The 17875-nt window shown below is 45.4% G+C and overlaps 1 protein-coding gene across 1 annotated transcript in view; it reads left to right on the forward strand.

Annotated features, from left to right (window-relative positions):
- Window positions 1-216: 216 nt before the first annotated feature.
- The window catches only part of LOC147355513 (uncharacterized), a 34998-nt gene continuing 17339 nt past the window's right edge, over window positions 217-17875 (forward strand). Inside the window, exon 1 of the mRNA XM_086346149.1 lies at window positions 217-423. Coding sequence (XP_086202275.1) covers window positions 217-423 — 207 coding nt within the window. The remainder of the gene's footprint in view (window positions 424-17875) is intronic.

Raw genomic sequence — 17875 nt, forward strand, 5'->3', positions numbered from 1 at the left:
GATATAAAGGGAACTGGCATTGAGTATGGTGGGAAGCTTACTTCTTCAGGGGATTATATATGGGGTCACATTTTCAGTTTCATCTTCATGACTTTTGCTAATGTACCCAATATATTGATTTACTTCTTAGGTCAATTCTTCCTTGTCTCCAAAATTTAGATTTTGCTTAGATAAGGTCTTCTGGAGTAGGGGTCGGGGGGGGCAGGGAAGGAGATCATGGTGGTGGTGGCGCTAATGGGGCTGGGCTCGGTGATGGTGGATTGGTGGTGGATGTGGTCCTGGGATGCTGATAGTGGAGATGCTGGTGGGGACGGCACCAGAGCTAACGGTGGGGATGGTGATGCTGACGGTGGAGATGCTGGTGGGATGGTGACGCTGATGGTGGTGACGGTGGAGAAGATGCTGATGGTGGTGATGGTGCTGGTGATATTGGGACAATGGTGGTTGGGATGGTGGGGTGGCAATGGCAGCCGAGGTGGTGGTGGTCATGCTGCTGCTCATAGTGATGGTGGTAGCAGTTCAGTTCAGTTCAGTCGCTCAGTTGTGTCCAACTCTTTGCGACTCTATGAACTGCAACACACCAGGCCTCCCTGTCCATCACCAACTCCCGGAGTTCACTCAGACTCACGTCCATCGAGTCGGTGATGCCATCCAGCCATCTCATTCTCTGTCATCCCCTTCTCCTCCTGCCCTCAATCCCTCCCAGCATCAGGGTCTTTTCAAATGAGTCAGCTCTTCGCATCAGGTGGCCAAAGTATTGGAGTTTCAGCTTCAACATCAGTCCTTCTAATGAATACCTAGGACTGACCTCCTTTAGGATGGACTGGTTGGATCTCCTTGCTGCCCAAGGGATTCTCAAGAGTTTTCTCCAACACCACAGTTCAAAAGCATCAGTTCTTTGGCTCTCAGCTTTCTTTATTCTCACATCCATACGTGACCACTGGAAAAACCATAGCCTTGACTAGACGGACCTTTGTTGGCAAAGTAATGTCTCTGCATTTTAATATGCTGTCTAGGTTGGTCATAACTTTCCTCCCAAGGAGTAAGTGTCTTATAATTTCATGGCTGCAATCACCATCTGCAGTGATTTTGGAGCCTCAAAAATAAAGTCAGCCACTGTTTCCACTGTTCCCCCATCTATCTGCTATGAAGTGACAGAACCGGATGCCATGGTTTTAGTTTTCTGAATGTTGAGCTTTAAGCCAACTTTTTCACTCTCCTTTTTCAGTTCTGTAAGGTCAGTACACTCCAGAGAATTGACTTGACCAATGTAACATAAGTGATGAGAATCTAGGAAAGTCACACATCTTCACCAAATTTCCATAAGACCAAGGTAGACACTGGACTCTACTGGGGTAATTGATGGTGTGTATTTATTCTTTCTTGACACATACTCAGGCTCTACTGTAATGGACTTCCTGATTCCTAAGATAGGGAAACCAAGATAGACTCAAAGTTGGTCAGGCAACATGGAAGGAGAGCAAGTTGAACCCCCGATAAGCTCTTGTACATTCTCATCCTAGAGGGAGGCACACTTTAAAGGACAATCTTCTCATGAGACAGATTTAGGATCAGAATTTGAACGAATGCTTTATCTTCTCTGAGCCTCAGTTTACTAATTTTTCAAAAAAATCTTGAATTTCCCGAATTATTGTAAGTAATAGGATAATGTATGTGAACTGTTCAGCACACTTTGAGGCAAAGAATAGACACTTAATAATGACTCTCTGAGAAAGAAAATGTAACTAAATTAATCATCACAATTCCCCCTAAAGAGCCTCATTTTACAGCTGTACAACCTAAGGCACAAGAGGAGCTAAGTAACTTGTAATAGCATGTGTGTGTTTTAGTTGCTCAGTCGTGTCTGACTCTTTGTGACCTCATGGACTGTGGCTCACCAGGCTCCTCTGTCTGTGGAATTCTCCAGGCAAGAACACTGGAGTGGGTTGCTATTTCCTCCTCCAGGGGATCTTCCTGACCCAGGAACCGAATCCAGGTCTCTCACATTGCAGGCAGATTCCTTACCATCTGCAGCACCAGAGAAAGCACAACCTGTAAAATAGGTACCATTTACTGGACACGTGCGGGTGCCAAGTACTGTGCTGATCAATGGACATATACGTGGGCAAACTCTGGGAGTGAGGGGCAGGGAGGCCTAGCAGCATGCTGCCGTCCAGGGAGTCACAAAGAGCCAGACATGACTTAGAGACTGAACAAAAACTGTGCTGAGCATTATCTCATTTAATCACAGCAACCACATGGGCTTGTACGCATATTCTTTCCATTTTACAGGTGAGAAAACTGAGGAACACTGGGTTTGCCCATGTGGAGAGGGGGTAATGCAGGATATGTATTCAAGTTATGAACTTCAGAATGCTTATCTCAGTCAGTAATTGGGATGATATGCGGGCTGGGGAGAAGAGCCGTGGTCATGTAGGGAGATGGACCGGTGCGTCAGCTTTCTGCATCAGGATCTGCCCGGCCCACACATGCATGCTTACAGAGGTTGTCCTTGACCAGCTGTATGTGAGGGAGATTCTGGGCCAAATCCTGCTCTCTGGGCAGGGGTGCTTATAGAGGGGACATCTCTTCCACACCCAGGAGGGTGTGCTTCCTACATCCTTTAGGCTCCAAGAACCTGGCTCCCAATGCACCAGCGATTCAAAAAAGGAAAAGAAAGTTCATGCTTACTTTCTTAGGGGGGCAAAAAAAAAAAAAAGCGAGAAGAAACCTCTCCCATCCATCTGTAACCAAATATATTTTGTGCTTGGTTTCCTTGTGTGGCCCTTCTCTTAACGGCTTCTAATTCATAGAGACAAAAAACATAAAACAATTTAAGGCATTGGCACACTCAGCCTGGCGAGGCAGTTTATTCCTCAGGGAGTGTTTTTGGCAGGGACCATCCTGAGGTTGGCTCAGGGAGGAGCCTGGGAGGCTCATAGGGTTGGAGGAAGAAAGGTTTTTTTTTTGTTTGTTTGTTTGTTTTGCTTATGCTGTTCCCTGCTTGCTGAGCTGAGAGTTATTTGAGGGAAATGGGTTGGCCTGATAATTATCCAGCTGGTAATTACAGCCAGTTGTACAGGAATACTGTACCGAGCCCCAAACGCTCCTCACGCCAGCTGGGAAGGACCGTCATCTACTGATGGATTTATGGCTGGCTGCGCAAAGCGGGATGTATGTTTTGGCTTGTGTGTTTGCGAGAGCACAGCTTCTTTCCCTCTCTTTGCCTCTCTGCCTCTCTTTAATCTAGACTTCAGAAGGGAAGGAGCTGGTCATTAATTCATTTGGATTTAGAATCTGGGCTTTTTCATGTGAGAGAGGAAAAAGCCGTGAGGATTCTGTGTCGAGTGTACTGTGTTCAGTTAATATTTACTGAATGACATGAATGCATCCATAATGAATATTATATAATATTTACAGAATAATTTCTGGGATGCCAAAGCCTCATGATACATACTTTCCATGTATTGTGCAATGGGTTCCTACATTTTACACATGAGGAGATTTACTGAGGCTCAGAGAGGTGGGTGATTTACCCAAGGTCACACAGTAAGTGTGGTGTTGGAGAAGACTCCCGAGGGTCCCTTGGACAGCAAGGAGATCAAACCAGTCAATCCTAAAAGAAATCAACCCTGAATATTCACTAGAAGGACTGATGCTGAGGCTGAAGCTTCAGTACTTTGGCCACCTGATTTGAAGTGCTGACTCACTGGGAAGGACCCTGGTGCTGGGAAAGACATAGGGCAGGAGGAGAAGAGAGGGACAGAAGATGAGGTGGTTGGATGGCATCACTGACTCAATGGACATGAGTTTAAGCAAACTCCGGGAGATAGTGAAGGCCAGGGAAGCCTGGTGTGCTGCAGGGCATGGGGTTACAAAGAGGCAGACACGACTGAATGGCTGAACAACAACAGCAACAACACAATAAGTGTGTTGAAATATGTATTCAGGCCTGGCCAGCCAACCAGGATGTCCTAAGGGTGCGGGGGAGACTTGACGCTGGGATGATGGATGGGTGACTTTGGGGGATGTTTAACCCAATCCCATCTATTTTCAGTGATTGAGGAAGCATCCATAAGGTCCAGTTTTAAGCAATGAATTCGTGGCAGAATCAGGTCTTCTGACTTACTGGCCAGAGTTCCTGCATCTCTCCCTGTTGCTTTAGAGAAGTTTCTAAGCCCTTGAAGACTGAATTTTCACACTCATTATTTTTTATCTTTTTACTTTACATTGGCATATAGCTGATTAACAATGTTGTGATACTTTCAGGTGAACAGAGAAGGGAGTCAGCCATACATACATGTGTATACATTCTCTGCCAAACTCCCCTCCCATCCAGGCTGCCTTATAACATTGAGCAGAGTTCCCTGTGCTGTGCAGTAGGTCCTTGTTGGTTATCATTTTAAATATAGCAGTGTGTACATGTCCATCCTAAACTCCCTAACTATCCCTTTCCCCCAGCATCCATAAGCTCATTCTCTAAGTCTGTGAGTCTTTTTCTGTTTGCAAGTTCATTTGTATCATTTCTTTCTGATTCCACATGTAAGGGTTGTCATATGATATTTCTCCTTCTCTCTCTGACTTCAGTCACTGTGTCACTCTCTAGGTCCATCCATTTTTGCAAATGGCATTATTTCAGAGCAATGAATTTTCACCGGCTTTGGCTCTCCCTCCCTGGCACGGCTGCCTGGAGGGAAGCAGAGACACAGCCTTGACCCCAAGGAGGGTGAACAACCATCCTGGTTTGCCTAGGACTGAGCAGCTTTCCAGAATGCGTGACTCCCAGTGCACAAACTGGGAGAATTCCAAGAAGACTGAGACAGGCCGGGCCCCCTGTGTCCATGTGACTTGGTAAACTCTCATAAATAACATCTATTTAAGTTTGTGTCATCTAAAGCCTTTCATGATGATGAGAGTGACTGCAGCCAGGAAATTAAAAGATGCCTGCTCCTTGGAAGAAAAGCTATGACCAATCTAGACAGCATATTAAAAAGCAGAGACATTACTTCACCAAAAAAGGTCCGTCTAGTTAAAGCTATGGTTTTTCCAGTAGTCATGTATAGATGTGAACGTTGGGCCATAAAGAAAACTGGGCACTGAAGAATTGATGCTTTTGAACTGTGGTGTTCGAGAAGACTCTTGAGAGTCCCTTGGACTGCAAGGAGATCAAACCAATCCACCCTAAATGAAATCAGTCCTGAGTATCCACTGGAAGGACTGATGGTGAAGCTGAAACTCCAATACCTTTAACACCTGATGCAAAGAACTGACTCATTTGAAAAGACCCTGATGCTGGGCAAGATTGAAGGCAGGAGGCTAAGGGGGCTACAGAGGACGAGATGATTGGATGGTATCACTGACTTGATGGACATGAGTTTGAGCAAGCTCCAGGAGTTGTTGATGGACAGGGAAGCCCAGGTTCTCAGTCTGACTTTGGATGGCATTCTTGAAAGGCCTTCAATTCAGTTCAGTTCAGTTGCTCAGCCATGTCCGACTCATGTCACAAAGAGTCGGACATGGCTGAGCAACTGAACTGAACTGAATTGAAGGCCTTTCAAGAATGCCATCCAAAGTCAGACTGAGAACCTGGGCTTTGGCATCAGGCAGATGTCATCATCTGTGTTGTTGTTCAATCCTTTAGTCATGTCTGACTCTTTGTGACCCCATGGATAGCAGCATGCCAGGCTTCCTGTCCTTTACTAACTCCCGGAGTTTGCTCAAACTCGTGTCCATTGAGTCGGTGATTCTGTCTGTCTCATCCTCTGTCATCATCTTCCCCTCCTGCCTTCAATCTTTCCCAGCATTGAGGTCTTTTCCAATGAGTTGACTCTTTGAATCAAGTGGCCATGGTATTGGAACTTCAGCTTCAGCATCAGTCCTTCCAATGAATATTCAGGGTTGATTTCCTCTAGGATTAGCTGGTTTGATCTCCTTGCTGTCCAAGGGACTCTCAGGAGTATTCTCCAGCACCATGGGACTCTCAAGAGTCTTCTCCAACACCACAGTTCAAAAGCATCAATTCTTCAGTGTTCAGCTTTCTTTATGGTCCAACTCTCACATCCATACATGACTACTGGAAATACCATAGCTTTGACTAGATGGACCTTTGTCGGCAAAGTGGTGTCTCTGTTTAATGTGCTGAATCTGTACTACTTCCTCATCAAGTGGTCTTGGGTAAGTTCCTGGTCTCATGGGCCTCAATTTTTTTTCTGTCAAATAGGGATCATGTTTGAAGCTATTGCTGTGATGCTGAAATGAGGTAATGCATAGAAGACACTCAACACAGAGCATCTCTAAGAAAATGTGAAATTGGAACTTACCTGTGATCCAGTGGTTAAGACTCCGAGCTTCCATGACAGAGGGCGTGAATTAGATCCCTTGTTGGGGAACTAAGATCCCACATGCTTCCTGGTGTGGCCAAAAAAAGAGAAAGAAATGTGAAATCAAATTCCTAAATGCAGCCCTGCCCATGGAATGTAGTTAAATGTCAGGGACAGAGTCTAAAGGGATGCTCGGCTGGCTGCCAGCTGATCTTACCAGGAATGCTGTTTTCTGTTTATTTTTCTGGGGTTGCAAACTCAAATGCATATGAGAGCCAGGAATTCACTGAATGTGGGGTGCTCAGACCCTCCCCATGCGATGTTTAGGAGTAATGAATATCATTGCCATTTTCAGACAAGTAAGCTGAGACTCAAGAAGGTAAAGGAAGGGAATTTGAATTCCTTCGAGGTCCAGCAGTCAAGGCTATACGGTATGGCCAAAAAAGAAGGTAAAGAGACTCACCCAAGGTCACTCATATAATAAGTGGTAGAGGTGAGATTAGAACACAGGCAGCTGTCTATCTCCAGCCTCTTGACCCTAATAATACTCACCTTTGAATGACTACACTGAATCCTTTGGTGTGGGTTTAACCCACCTTACTTAACTCATTCCCCTTTTTGGCATTAAAGTAGTTTTCATTGGTTTTGATTTGATTTTACATCTCCAGAAACAAAACGGAATGGATAAACTTTTATCTAAATCAGAGTTTCTCAACATCAGCAGTCTTAGCATTTAGGGCTGGATAATTCTTTGTCATGGGGGCTCAGGGGTGGGGGTATGGGCCTGAGCATTGTAGCATATTCATCAGCATCCATGGCTTCTGCACACTGGATGCCAGTAGCATCCCCACCCGCAGTTGTGACAACCAAACATATCTCCACATTGCCAAGTATCCCTTGGGTAGGAGGAACAAAAGCACTCCCAGTTGAGGACCATTGGCGTACATCTCTGTAATCTGATGTGATCATTTCTGGAATCCAAGTGTGTGTACTTTGTAAGGGTTCTTGATACACTGGTGCCCAACTGTGTTAATTCATGACCCCCTGCAGTGTGTGACCATGTTGTTCCTCCATATGCTTATTTGCCAAGGACCAATTTTACACAGTGAGGTCTTACGGAATTCTTGAGAAGTACTTGGTTGCTGTTGCTGTTTAGTCGCTAAATCACGTCTGACTCTTTTGAGACCCCAGGGACTGTAGCCCGCCAGGCTCTTCTGTCCATGGGATTTCCCAGGCAAAGACTGGAGTGGGTTGCCATTTCCTTCTCCAGGGGATCTTCCCAAGCCAGGTATCAAACCCATGTCTCCTGCATTGGCAGGTGGGTTCTTTACCACTGAGCCACTAGGAAAGCCCTGAGAAGTACTTACCTACTTCTAGATAAGTAGAACAGAGAGGTCCTTCTAGATGACCCAAACCCATCCTTTCACACGGGGGAAAGCTGAGACTGGAGAGGACAGTGACTTACCCCGGGTCACACAGTGAAGCAGTGATCACATTCTGCTTGAGTGCTGCTGAATTTGCAACTTGTCATTGTAACCAGGCATCCCCGGTAATAGCCTTGCTCATTCCAAATTAGATTGGTTCATCGAAGTAAATCTTATTCCCCAGATGGCATGTGATTCTATAACTTTTTTTTTTTTTTTTTTATTGTGCTGGCTGTGGATAAAGGCAGTGCTTTGGTGGTGAGGCAGGGAGTGATGTCTTCTAGGCAGCTGAGGGGTCGGTAAAATTTTATGGGCTTGCAGCCTGCCGCGGACTCGGTTTATTGTCTTTGTAAATTCTCCACCATTTTCCCCCCTTTGAAGTCGGGAGCGATGGAACCAATGGTCTAATTGATACAGGATGGGAAGGAGGGGTGATGCTCACAGAGATAGGACCAACTTGCTCCTGCAGTTAATTGTCTGCAGCTCAGTTCATGGGCTCCTCACAGGGGAATGATCTGTTGGCCCAGAACAATTTAGGGTCAGTTCAGGGCCTTCGTGCTGTGGTCTGCATCTAGCTCTCTGACTGTCTCCCACTTTACCTCCTTGGGCTTACCATGCTGCAGTCGTATCTGCTCTCCTCCTTTTTCTTTAAGAGCTGTATCTGTTCCTACCTCAGGGCCTTTGCCTCTGTGGTTCCCTCTGCCTGGGACTCCCTTAAGTTCCTTTCATGGCTGATTCCTTTCATTGCTTAAGGCTTCAGCCCCTATTCCACCTCCTCAGAGAGGCTTCCTTGAGCACCTTATTTAAGGATTCCCCCTCATTCCATTCACTCTACTATGTTAATCAATTCATCTTTCTTTTTAATTTTTTAAAAAGATTTTTTGATATGGACCAATTTTAAAGACTTTATTGAATTTGTTACAATAAAGCATCTTCTTTTTCGAAAAAATGTTTTGGTGTTATTGGCTGTAAAGCGTGTGGGATCTTAACTCCCTGATCAAGGATTGTACCTGCAGCCCCCACTTTGAAGGCAAAGTCTTAACCACTGGACCACCAGGGAAGTCTCTCATCTCCTTTTTAGGCCTGTTCACTATGTGAACTTTTCTTATTTGTTCACTTGCTTATGATGTGGTCCCTTTACTGAGAGCCAGCACTCTGCATATCTTGTTCACAAAGCTGATTTATAGTGACCCAAAAGATACGGGACATACAGGAACTACTCATTAACTGAGTGCAATAAGTAAGGAGGGTTTACTCCCTGTAAGATTTGGGGAGATATAATCAAAGCAAGGAAGTAAAATATGAGCACATAAGATAACCACCAGAAAGCAGACGTAGGTGGTGTGGAATATTCGAGGTGTGGTTTACAGACTAAGTGCTGTGACTGTTCTGAGGAGGGACCTGGGGGTGCTGGGAGCTTTCCTGTAGGAAAACTGGACCTATATTTGAACTAGAACTTCAAGATTCTCTGGAGAAGGGACTGGCAAACCACTCCAGTATTCTTGCCTGGAGAATTTGATGTACAGATGAACCTGGCGAGCTACAGTCCATGGGGTTGCAAAGAGTCAGACAAGACTGAGCGACGAACACACACACACACACACACACACACAACAGTAATTTTGCTGTACTCCTGAAACTTAACACAACATTGTAAATCAACTATATTTCAGTTTAAAAAGAAGATTAAATGAAATGATAAAAAATCTGTATCATAGGCAAGTTACTTACCTTCTCTGGGCCTCACTTTTCCCATCTATAAAATGAGGTTAAGGACTGAATAACACCTTATAGAGGTTATATAAAGATTGCTGTTGTTCAAATGCTAAGTCAAGACCGACTCTTTGCGAGCCCCTAACTGCAGTGCGCCAGGCTTCCCTGTCCTTCACTATCTCCCAGAATTTGCTCAAACTTATGCCCATTGAGTCGGTGATGCCATCCAACCATCTCATCCTCTGTCACTCCTTTCTCCTGCCCTCAATCTTTCCCAGAATTAGAGTTTTTTCCAATGAGTTGACTCTTTGCATCAGGTAGCTGAATTATTGCAGCTTCAGCATCAGTCCTTCCAGTGAATATTCAGGGTTGATTTCCTTTAGGATGAAACTGGTTTCATCTCCTTGCTGTCCAAGGGACTCCCAAGAGTCTTCTCCAGCACCACAATCAGAAAGCATTAATTCTTTGGCACTCAGCCTTCTTTATGGTCCAGCTCTCACATTTGTATGTGACTACTGTAAAAACCATAGCTTTGACTATATGGACCTTTGTCAGCAAAGTTGATTAAATGAGTAATAATATATGTAAAAACTCAGACTAGTACCTAGACAAACAGAGTTGAAAAGTATTATTGATCATAGCTAATATTAACAAAATTACACACATGAATAGAGTAGTATCATTATCACTATCATAATTACAGGTCTAGGGAGTAGGGCGTGAGCCCCCCTCCATTTTACAGATGAGAAAATCTAGGGCTAGAGCGATCAGTGGTTTGCTCAAGGCCCTGGGGTTTATTAAATGGCAGAGCAGAGATTTTTGCCCCCAGCTCCAGATCTTGCCCCTCATGGAGTTTTGTTTAAACTCACTGTACGACCATCTCTGGTCAACATTTGCCCAGACCATCTTGCCCAGACCCTCTCTTGTCTGAGTTGTGACCAGTGACTTTTTCATCTTTGCTGGTGATGCCCTGTGCCACCCTCATCCCATTCGGAGGGTTTGAGTTGACTTTGCTCTCATTTTGTGTCACTTCATGACCTAGAACTCGAGCCCTTCCCACCCCTAGGAGGACACAGATGGTGTGTAGTCACCGCTTGATGATTTGACCTCTGCTCACCTTTCCAGCTCATTTCTATTTTTTTAAAAAAAAATTTTATTAGAGTATAGTTGATTTACAATGTCGCATTAGTTTCTGCAGTATAGCAAAGTGTGTCCATTTTACATGTACATATATCCACTCTTTTTAAAGATTCTTTTCCCATATAGGGCTTCCCTGTAGATCAGACGGCAAAGAATCTGCTTGCAATGCAGGAGACCAGGGTTTGATCCTTGGGTCAGGAAGATCCCCTGGAGAAGAGAATGGCAACCCGCTCCAGTGTTCTTGCCTGGAGAATCCCATGGACAAAGGAGCCTGGCGGGCTACAGTCCATGGTGTCGCAAAGAGTCAGACATGGCTGAGCGACTAATGCTACTATATAAGCCATCACAGAATACTGAGAAGAGTTCCCTTTGCTATACAGTAGGTTCTTTGAGTTATCTATTGTATGTATGGTGGTGTGTATTTGTCAACCCCATTCTCCCAGTCTGTCAGACAAAGAAAGACAAACATCACATGATATCACTTATATGTGGAATCATAAAAAACGGTACAACTGATCTTATCTATAAAGTAGAAATAGAGTCACAGATGTAGAAATAAATCCAAATAAATCATTTCTTGCTAAACTTCCCAGGCTCTCCATGCACCTTGCCCTTTCTTGCCTCTGTGCCCTTGCTCATTCTTTACCCAGGGCCTCTGTCACCCTTCCTTGCTGTATACTTGGCCACTTACTAGTCGCTCTTTGAGACCTAGCCCTACTCAGGGCTGCCTCCCAGGCAGAGCTGAATTCCTTCTGGGGTGGGGGGCTCCCCAAACATGGAACTCACCAACTCTGCAGACATCACAGATGCACACATCTTTCTCTGGGCTCAGGGCAGAGACCGCCCCTTATGTGTTTATTTCTGAGTCTGCAGTACTTCACCCTCCATCTGGTACGGCGTAGCAGCTCAGCATGTTTACGAACAAATGAATGAATGAATGCCTGAATGCACTGAAGATCATAAGACCCCCAAAGCCACCCAAGAACTGTGAACTTGGGGAAAGCTCAAGATCTGGATCTAGTCTCCTCAGCCTCCAGTAGCAGTATATTCCCTGAATGTACACATGACTACAGGGTGATGCTCACAACAAAAAGAACCCCAGGATAATCGAGAACTTCAAACTTCCCAGAAGGTGTCTTTGTTTTCACATAGGAGGTGCCCTTCCGGTGTGTCAGATGAATGACTAAGTGTCTGCATGATTGAAGTTTATTGCTGTTATTTGGCTTCCCTGGTGGCGCAGACAGTAAAGCATCTACCTGCAATGTGGGAGACCCGGGTTCGATCCCTGGGTCAGGAAGATCCCCTGGAGAAGGAAATGGCAACCCACTCCAGTACTCTTGCCTGTAAAATCCCATGGACAGAGGAGCCTGGTAGGTTACAGTCCAGGGGGTCGCAAAGAGTCGGACACGACTGAGCGATTTCACATGGTCACACGGTTGTTGTTTACTTGCTAAGTTGTGTCTGACTCTGTTGTGACCCCATAGACTATAGCCCGCTATTCTCCTCTGTCCATGGAATTCTCCAGGCAAGAATACTGGAGTGGGTTGCCATGCCCTCCTCCAGGGGATCTTCCCAACCCAGGGATCAAATCCGCGTCTCCAGCTTTGGCAGGCGGATTCTTTACCACCGCGCCACCTGGGAAGCATGAATGAAGACAGCCAGGCAAAAACTGCCATGGTAGGGTGGAAAATGGTGAGTTCCTCAGGTCAGGAGACTGACTTGAGGTCCATCTCATATCCCCAACTCTGGTGGCAGTGGCTGGTACGTAGTAGGAGCTCTGATTCCAGGAGTCAGAAAAGCTGACCATCAACCCGCACTCATGGCTGGGCATCAGAGAGCACACAACTGCCCTTTGTGTTCCAGGGGAGACTTTTTCTGCCTTTGCAAAGTTCTTTTCGCTTCTGTGGTCTCCAGCCAGTTCCTTAACATTATGTAAACATGGTTTTGTGTGGTTGAAAATGTATTTTAAAAATGTCACTAATTACCCGCTGGCCTGTAACCACTCTTTCAGGACCATAATTGGTCTGTCATGTAAATACCTAATTAGGGGCCTTGGAGAATGGGGCGGATGGAGGGCTTGGCTTCCAGAGGCCTCCTGGCTACTTCTCTCTCCGGAGACACAGGGGTCCCCTGTGTCAGTGGCTGGAGGAGGAGGAAAGTTCTCAGGCTGCATCAGGGGCTCCAGAGCTCTGGCCTCCTGGACGGAGCTGGGGCCAGCATCTATCCACACGCCAGGAATTCTCAAGCTACCAAGCTTAATGGGAACCAACTGCCCCAGCCCCTCCTCCCCTTTCCATGCCCAGCAGAATGTGTTCATTTCAGCTCAAATGACTCACAGATGTGTCTCCGGCTCCCCACTTTCCTTTTCTCCTGAAATGGACTGGGTTGCTAGGATTCTGCCCTGACTATAAGAACATCTTCTGTCCTTTATCAGCTGCAGAGTCTAGGTGAGACAGGCAGACGCCCAGGGGAATCCATTTTCAAGGATCACACCTCACACCCCTCATACCTCACACCCCTCATACCTCACACCCCTCATACCCAACACTTTCTTCTTCATTGAAGCCTGGAAGGACAAGAATGATGTTTTATTTGTTCTAGATTAAAAAAGCACCCTTTTCATCTCACTTACTATTTGGGGTACCAACTTTTCTCTGCTACCTTGGGGATTCTATTTTATGCTCTCCCACCCATGTGGGAAGGACAGAACTGTGTTGACTACATCAGATCAGACAATAGCCTTTATTTTAGAGATCTGGCAGAAAAAAAGCAGTGTCCCCATCCCTTGAGCTTGCTCTGCTTCAAAGCTTTTCCCTATCACCAGACCCCTGGCTTGGTGGTCGGGTGATTTTCAAGAGCTGGGGTCACCCAGGTCTGGGAAGGGCTGGGTCATCATGATGCAAGCTGCAGACACTTTGGTTCTTTCTCTAGGAGGTCATTCTCTGTACCCTTAAGGGGACTTTCTCTTCCTTGGAGGCAGTTGAGAATGCCTGTATGTGACAGTAATACGCGGCCAGGTGATGTATCAGACAGTGCTCCCTGGTTGTAAGGAGAGATGTCACCCTTTATCAGGGGTCTACTAAGTGCCTATATAACTTTGAGTTTGGGTGGTGGGGAGAGAGGGCTAAGTGAGAGTCTTGCCTCTCCCTGTGAGCTTGATCCAACCCTTTACTCTTCTGAGCATCAGTTTTCTTATCAGAAAAAGGGTATAGTAATGGACCAGTTGGGGGAGTTGGATGAAATAAGACCAGGTTCCAGCTGCAAAGTCAGCATCCCACCCAAGGGTACCGTGACGTACAGGTGTTCCTTCTCATCTGTGAAATGCACTAGATTTGGGGAGAATAGCACCTGCTCTGTTGGATTGTCGTGAGGTTTCAATGACTTCACGAGTGTAATGCACTCAGCACAATGCCCGGCACGCTCGAGGGGCTCATTATGCATTAATCATTACCTTGAACGCTCTTCCTTTGTTGTTATTATTTTACGTTTATTTGTTTGTTTGTCTATTTTGGCTGCACTGGTCTTCTTGGCTGCGCGTGCACTTTCTCTAGCTGCGGGAAGCCCGGGCTGCTCTCTGGTTGTGGTGTGTGGGCTTCTTGTCGCAGTGGCCCCTCTGGCTGTGAAGCATGGGCTCTCGGGCACGTGGGCTTCAGTAGCTGTGAGGTTCTAGAGCACAGGCTCAGTACTTGTGGGGCACAGGCTTAGTGGCTCTGCGGTGTGTGGAATCTTCCTGGATTAGCGTTCGAACCTGCGTCCCCTGCATTGGCAGGCAGATCCTTAACCACTGGACCACCAGGAAAGTCCCTATTTTGTTATTATGATTTATCATCTTTTGTCTGTTATTAAGCTTGGAAACTGTCAGCACAGAGGAATTAAGGGACTTGCCCAAGGTTGCACATCTAGGAAGTGGCAGAGATGGGTTTTGAATCCAGGCCCATGGTGCTTCTGAGTTAGTGGTGCCTACATCCCCCGGTTATTTTATCTGAGTTCATACAGAAAGGACTAAGGGTGTGGGTGGTTGATGGTCACAAGGAAAGGTTATAGGGACTTGGTCACAAGGAAAGAGGCAGATGCACAAAGACAGACCGCGATTTCCGGAAGAAATGAAGTAGCGGGTGTGGGTGTGAAGATTCTGTGTGGCCGGGAGGGTGACGTATACAAGAGCAAGGAGAAAAGAAACACTTGGAAAGACAGCAGATATTTGTATCTGTTGTGTTGAAAAGAAGCCAATGTGGTGAATTAGTGATCCTGCTGTTTTATCTTTGGGAGGGCATTTATTTCACTTCCATGATGATAAAACGATTATAAACATATGCAATATTTTAATACTTTTTAAAATAGTACTGATACGCCACTCAGTACCGGTGGGTTATCTTTCCTTGCTGCTGCTGCTAAGTTGCTTCAGTCATGTCCGACTCTGTGCAACCCCATAGACGGCAGCCCACCAGGCTCCTCCGTCCATGGGATTTTCCAGGAAAGAGTGCTGGAGTGGGGTGCCATTGCCTTCTCTGTATCTTTCCTTGGATGCCTTCAAAAGTTTCCTGGCAGTAAGAGAATACTTTTTATTTATTAAATGATGCATTGACTACTATTTTTATTCATCAAATGGATTCATATTTTTTTAAAACATTGGGAATTGAGAAAAATAGAAGACATTTAAAAAATGGCTCAAAGTTCTCCTATTCAAACATAACTGTGCTTAAATTTTAGTATTTTCATTTTAGGCTTTTTGTCTAATACTTAAAAGAATCACCTAATTTTAATAACACTGTAATGGTAAAATTGTGGCTTTCCTATTTTGTCATAAACATTTCTATATTACTGTAAATGAGCAAGTAAATGTTTCTATGAGCAAGTTTTTAGTAACTGGTCAAAGTAGGGATGCACTAGAGTTAGTCTCTCCTGTAGTGTTGCTATTCTATGTTTCTATATCAGTATCAATATAAATGAGGCTTCCCTGGTGGAATGGTAAAGAACCCTCTTGCCAGTGCAGGAGAAGTATGTTCCATCCCTGGGTCGGGAAGATCCCCTGGAGAAGGAAATGCAACCCATTCCAGTATTCTTGCCTGGAGGATTCCATGGACAGAGGAGCCTGGCAGGTTACAGTCCATGGGGTCACAAAAGAGTTGGACATGGCTTATCAACTAAATAACATCAATATAAATAGTGAAATACTTCACTATTACAAAGAACGTGGCAATGAGCATCATTTCTTTTTCCACTGGAGTATAATTGCTTTGCATACTTGTGTTAGTTTCTGCTGTACTACGAAGCGAATCGACTATTGTATACATGTATCCCCTCCCTCTTGAACTCCCCTGCCATCCCGCCCTTCTAAGTCATCACAGTGCACTGAGCTGAGCTCCCTGTGTTTCACAGCAGCTTTCCACTAGCTGTCCGTTTTACACATGGTAGAGTATATATGTCAGTGCTACGCTCCCAGTTCGTCCCACCATCCCTTTCCCCCTCTGTGTCCATGAACATGTTTTTTTGCATGAAGTTTTTTTCCCCCTTCTCTCCTCCCCTGCCCTGCCCCCTTTTCTTACCGCCTGGAATTCTTCTTTGGATGAATATTTAGAAGAAACCTACTGAGTTCAAGTTATGGACATTTCAAGTTTCCAGATATAAATGGCCATTTTTTTCCCCCAAGATACTGCATAACCCATGACATGTTGAGGTCCCTCTAATCTTTCAGTTCCCTAACTATGGGGACAGCAGACAGTCATTCATTATTCATTCAGCATCTATTGAGCCCTCACTCAATAGACAGTTCAGGGAGTTGCTGGTATTTTTTTCAGGGCATAACTAGTGGGCCTTCTCAGCTATGAGCCCAAAGTTGCAATGAATCAAAGACATGGCTGATCTCAGGTTTTCAGCTTTTTGCTGGGAACTGGGCCCTCCAAGGTCTCCGAGGGGACCCCTGACTCTTGAGAGTGGGGTACCCAATATTCCAGCGTTTCCAAGAATGCCGTCCCGCTGTGTTCTAACACCCAGCTTCCGTGGGGCAAAAGCAGCAACTGTTCATTGTTTGAGCTCCTTGGAGCGAATACTTAAGTGTCCCAGTAAGCATTAAAGCACTCGGTCTCCTCCCTACCACTTCTCTCCGACAAAGCTTTTATACGGAACGCGAGCGCCCATAAATAACAGACTAACCTATAAATAAATACAGCTGGGAGCCCACAAAAGCCCTTGACAAATGCTGTTTATTTAATTTCTCAAGTGTGGTCCATTTGAGATCCAATTGGAAAGGCTCGCTAAGCTTTTAAAAGGCCAGCTTATGTGCTTAATCTTGAGTCCCCACCCCCGCCCCTTGGAGGGGCCATCCTGCCATCTCCCCCACACCTGCTTAGTTCAGGAAAACAGCACAGTTGCCTCCTGGGGCAGGGATTTGGGACAAAGAAGCGTTTCCTAGGTCCTTCCCCACAAGGGGCACTCAACTCTGGACAGGTCAGAGTCATACCATCATTATTCATCTTGCTCAAACCTAGCCAGTTTCCTCCAGCCTCATTATTCACTTACTAGGTGGGAAGATCTGGGTCTTCCTAAACTGCCTTCATAGAAGTGAAAAAAAGTAGTGGTAATAGCCTGTGGAGCCAGTGTGGGCCTCTTACTGTGAAGTGTCTGAGTCATTAATTATTTCAGAGGCCACTAAACAGGGCCGACATCACAAAGGGAGAATGTGTTCTTCTGAGCATCCAGTGCCACACTTGTCCGTCACATTCCTGCCCCCGGACCTTTGCTCATGCTCGTTTTCTGCTTGGATGCCCACCTTCTCCTCCTCATCGAGCTAACCTGAGCCCATCAGTTTGAAGCCCATCTGCCACACCTTCAGAGAATCCTTCTCTGCCCGATATCAGCTCCCTTCCACCTGCAAAGAAACAGACTACCAATCTCCTTGTAATACATTTTTTTAATGTTTTATTTCCTTATTTGATTTTTATTTCTTTTCTTAATGACTGATTCGTGTTTTTGTGCAGCAGAAATCAACACAACATTGTAAAGCAATTTTCCACCAATAAAAAAAAAAAGAAAGAAATGTTTTGGCAGTGTTACATGGCACCTGGGACCTTAGTTCTCCAACCAGGAATGGAACCGGTGGCCTCTGCTTTGGAATGTGGAGTCTTAACCACTGGCGGGAAGTCTCCTGTTATACATTCTTACAGCATCCTATACTTCTTTGTATTTTAATTAGATTATTCAGTGGGCAATTATGTATTGATTAACCTGTCTTGCTCGCTCAAATATCACTTCTCACCTGTACCCCCAAATCAGAGCCGC

This window comes from Bos grunniens, chromosome 17 (assembly GCF_055505025.1).
Source record: "Bos grunniens cultivar Pamir isolate PY7600 chromosome 17, Bosgru_T2T1.0, whole genome shotgun sequence".
NCBI classification, from domain to species: domain Eukaryota; kingdom Metazoa; phylum Chordata; class Mammalia; order Artiodactyla; family Bovidae; genus Bos; species Bos grunniens.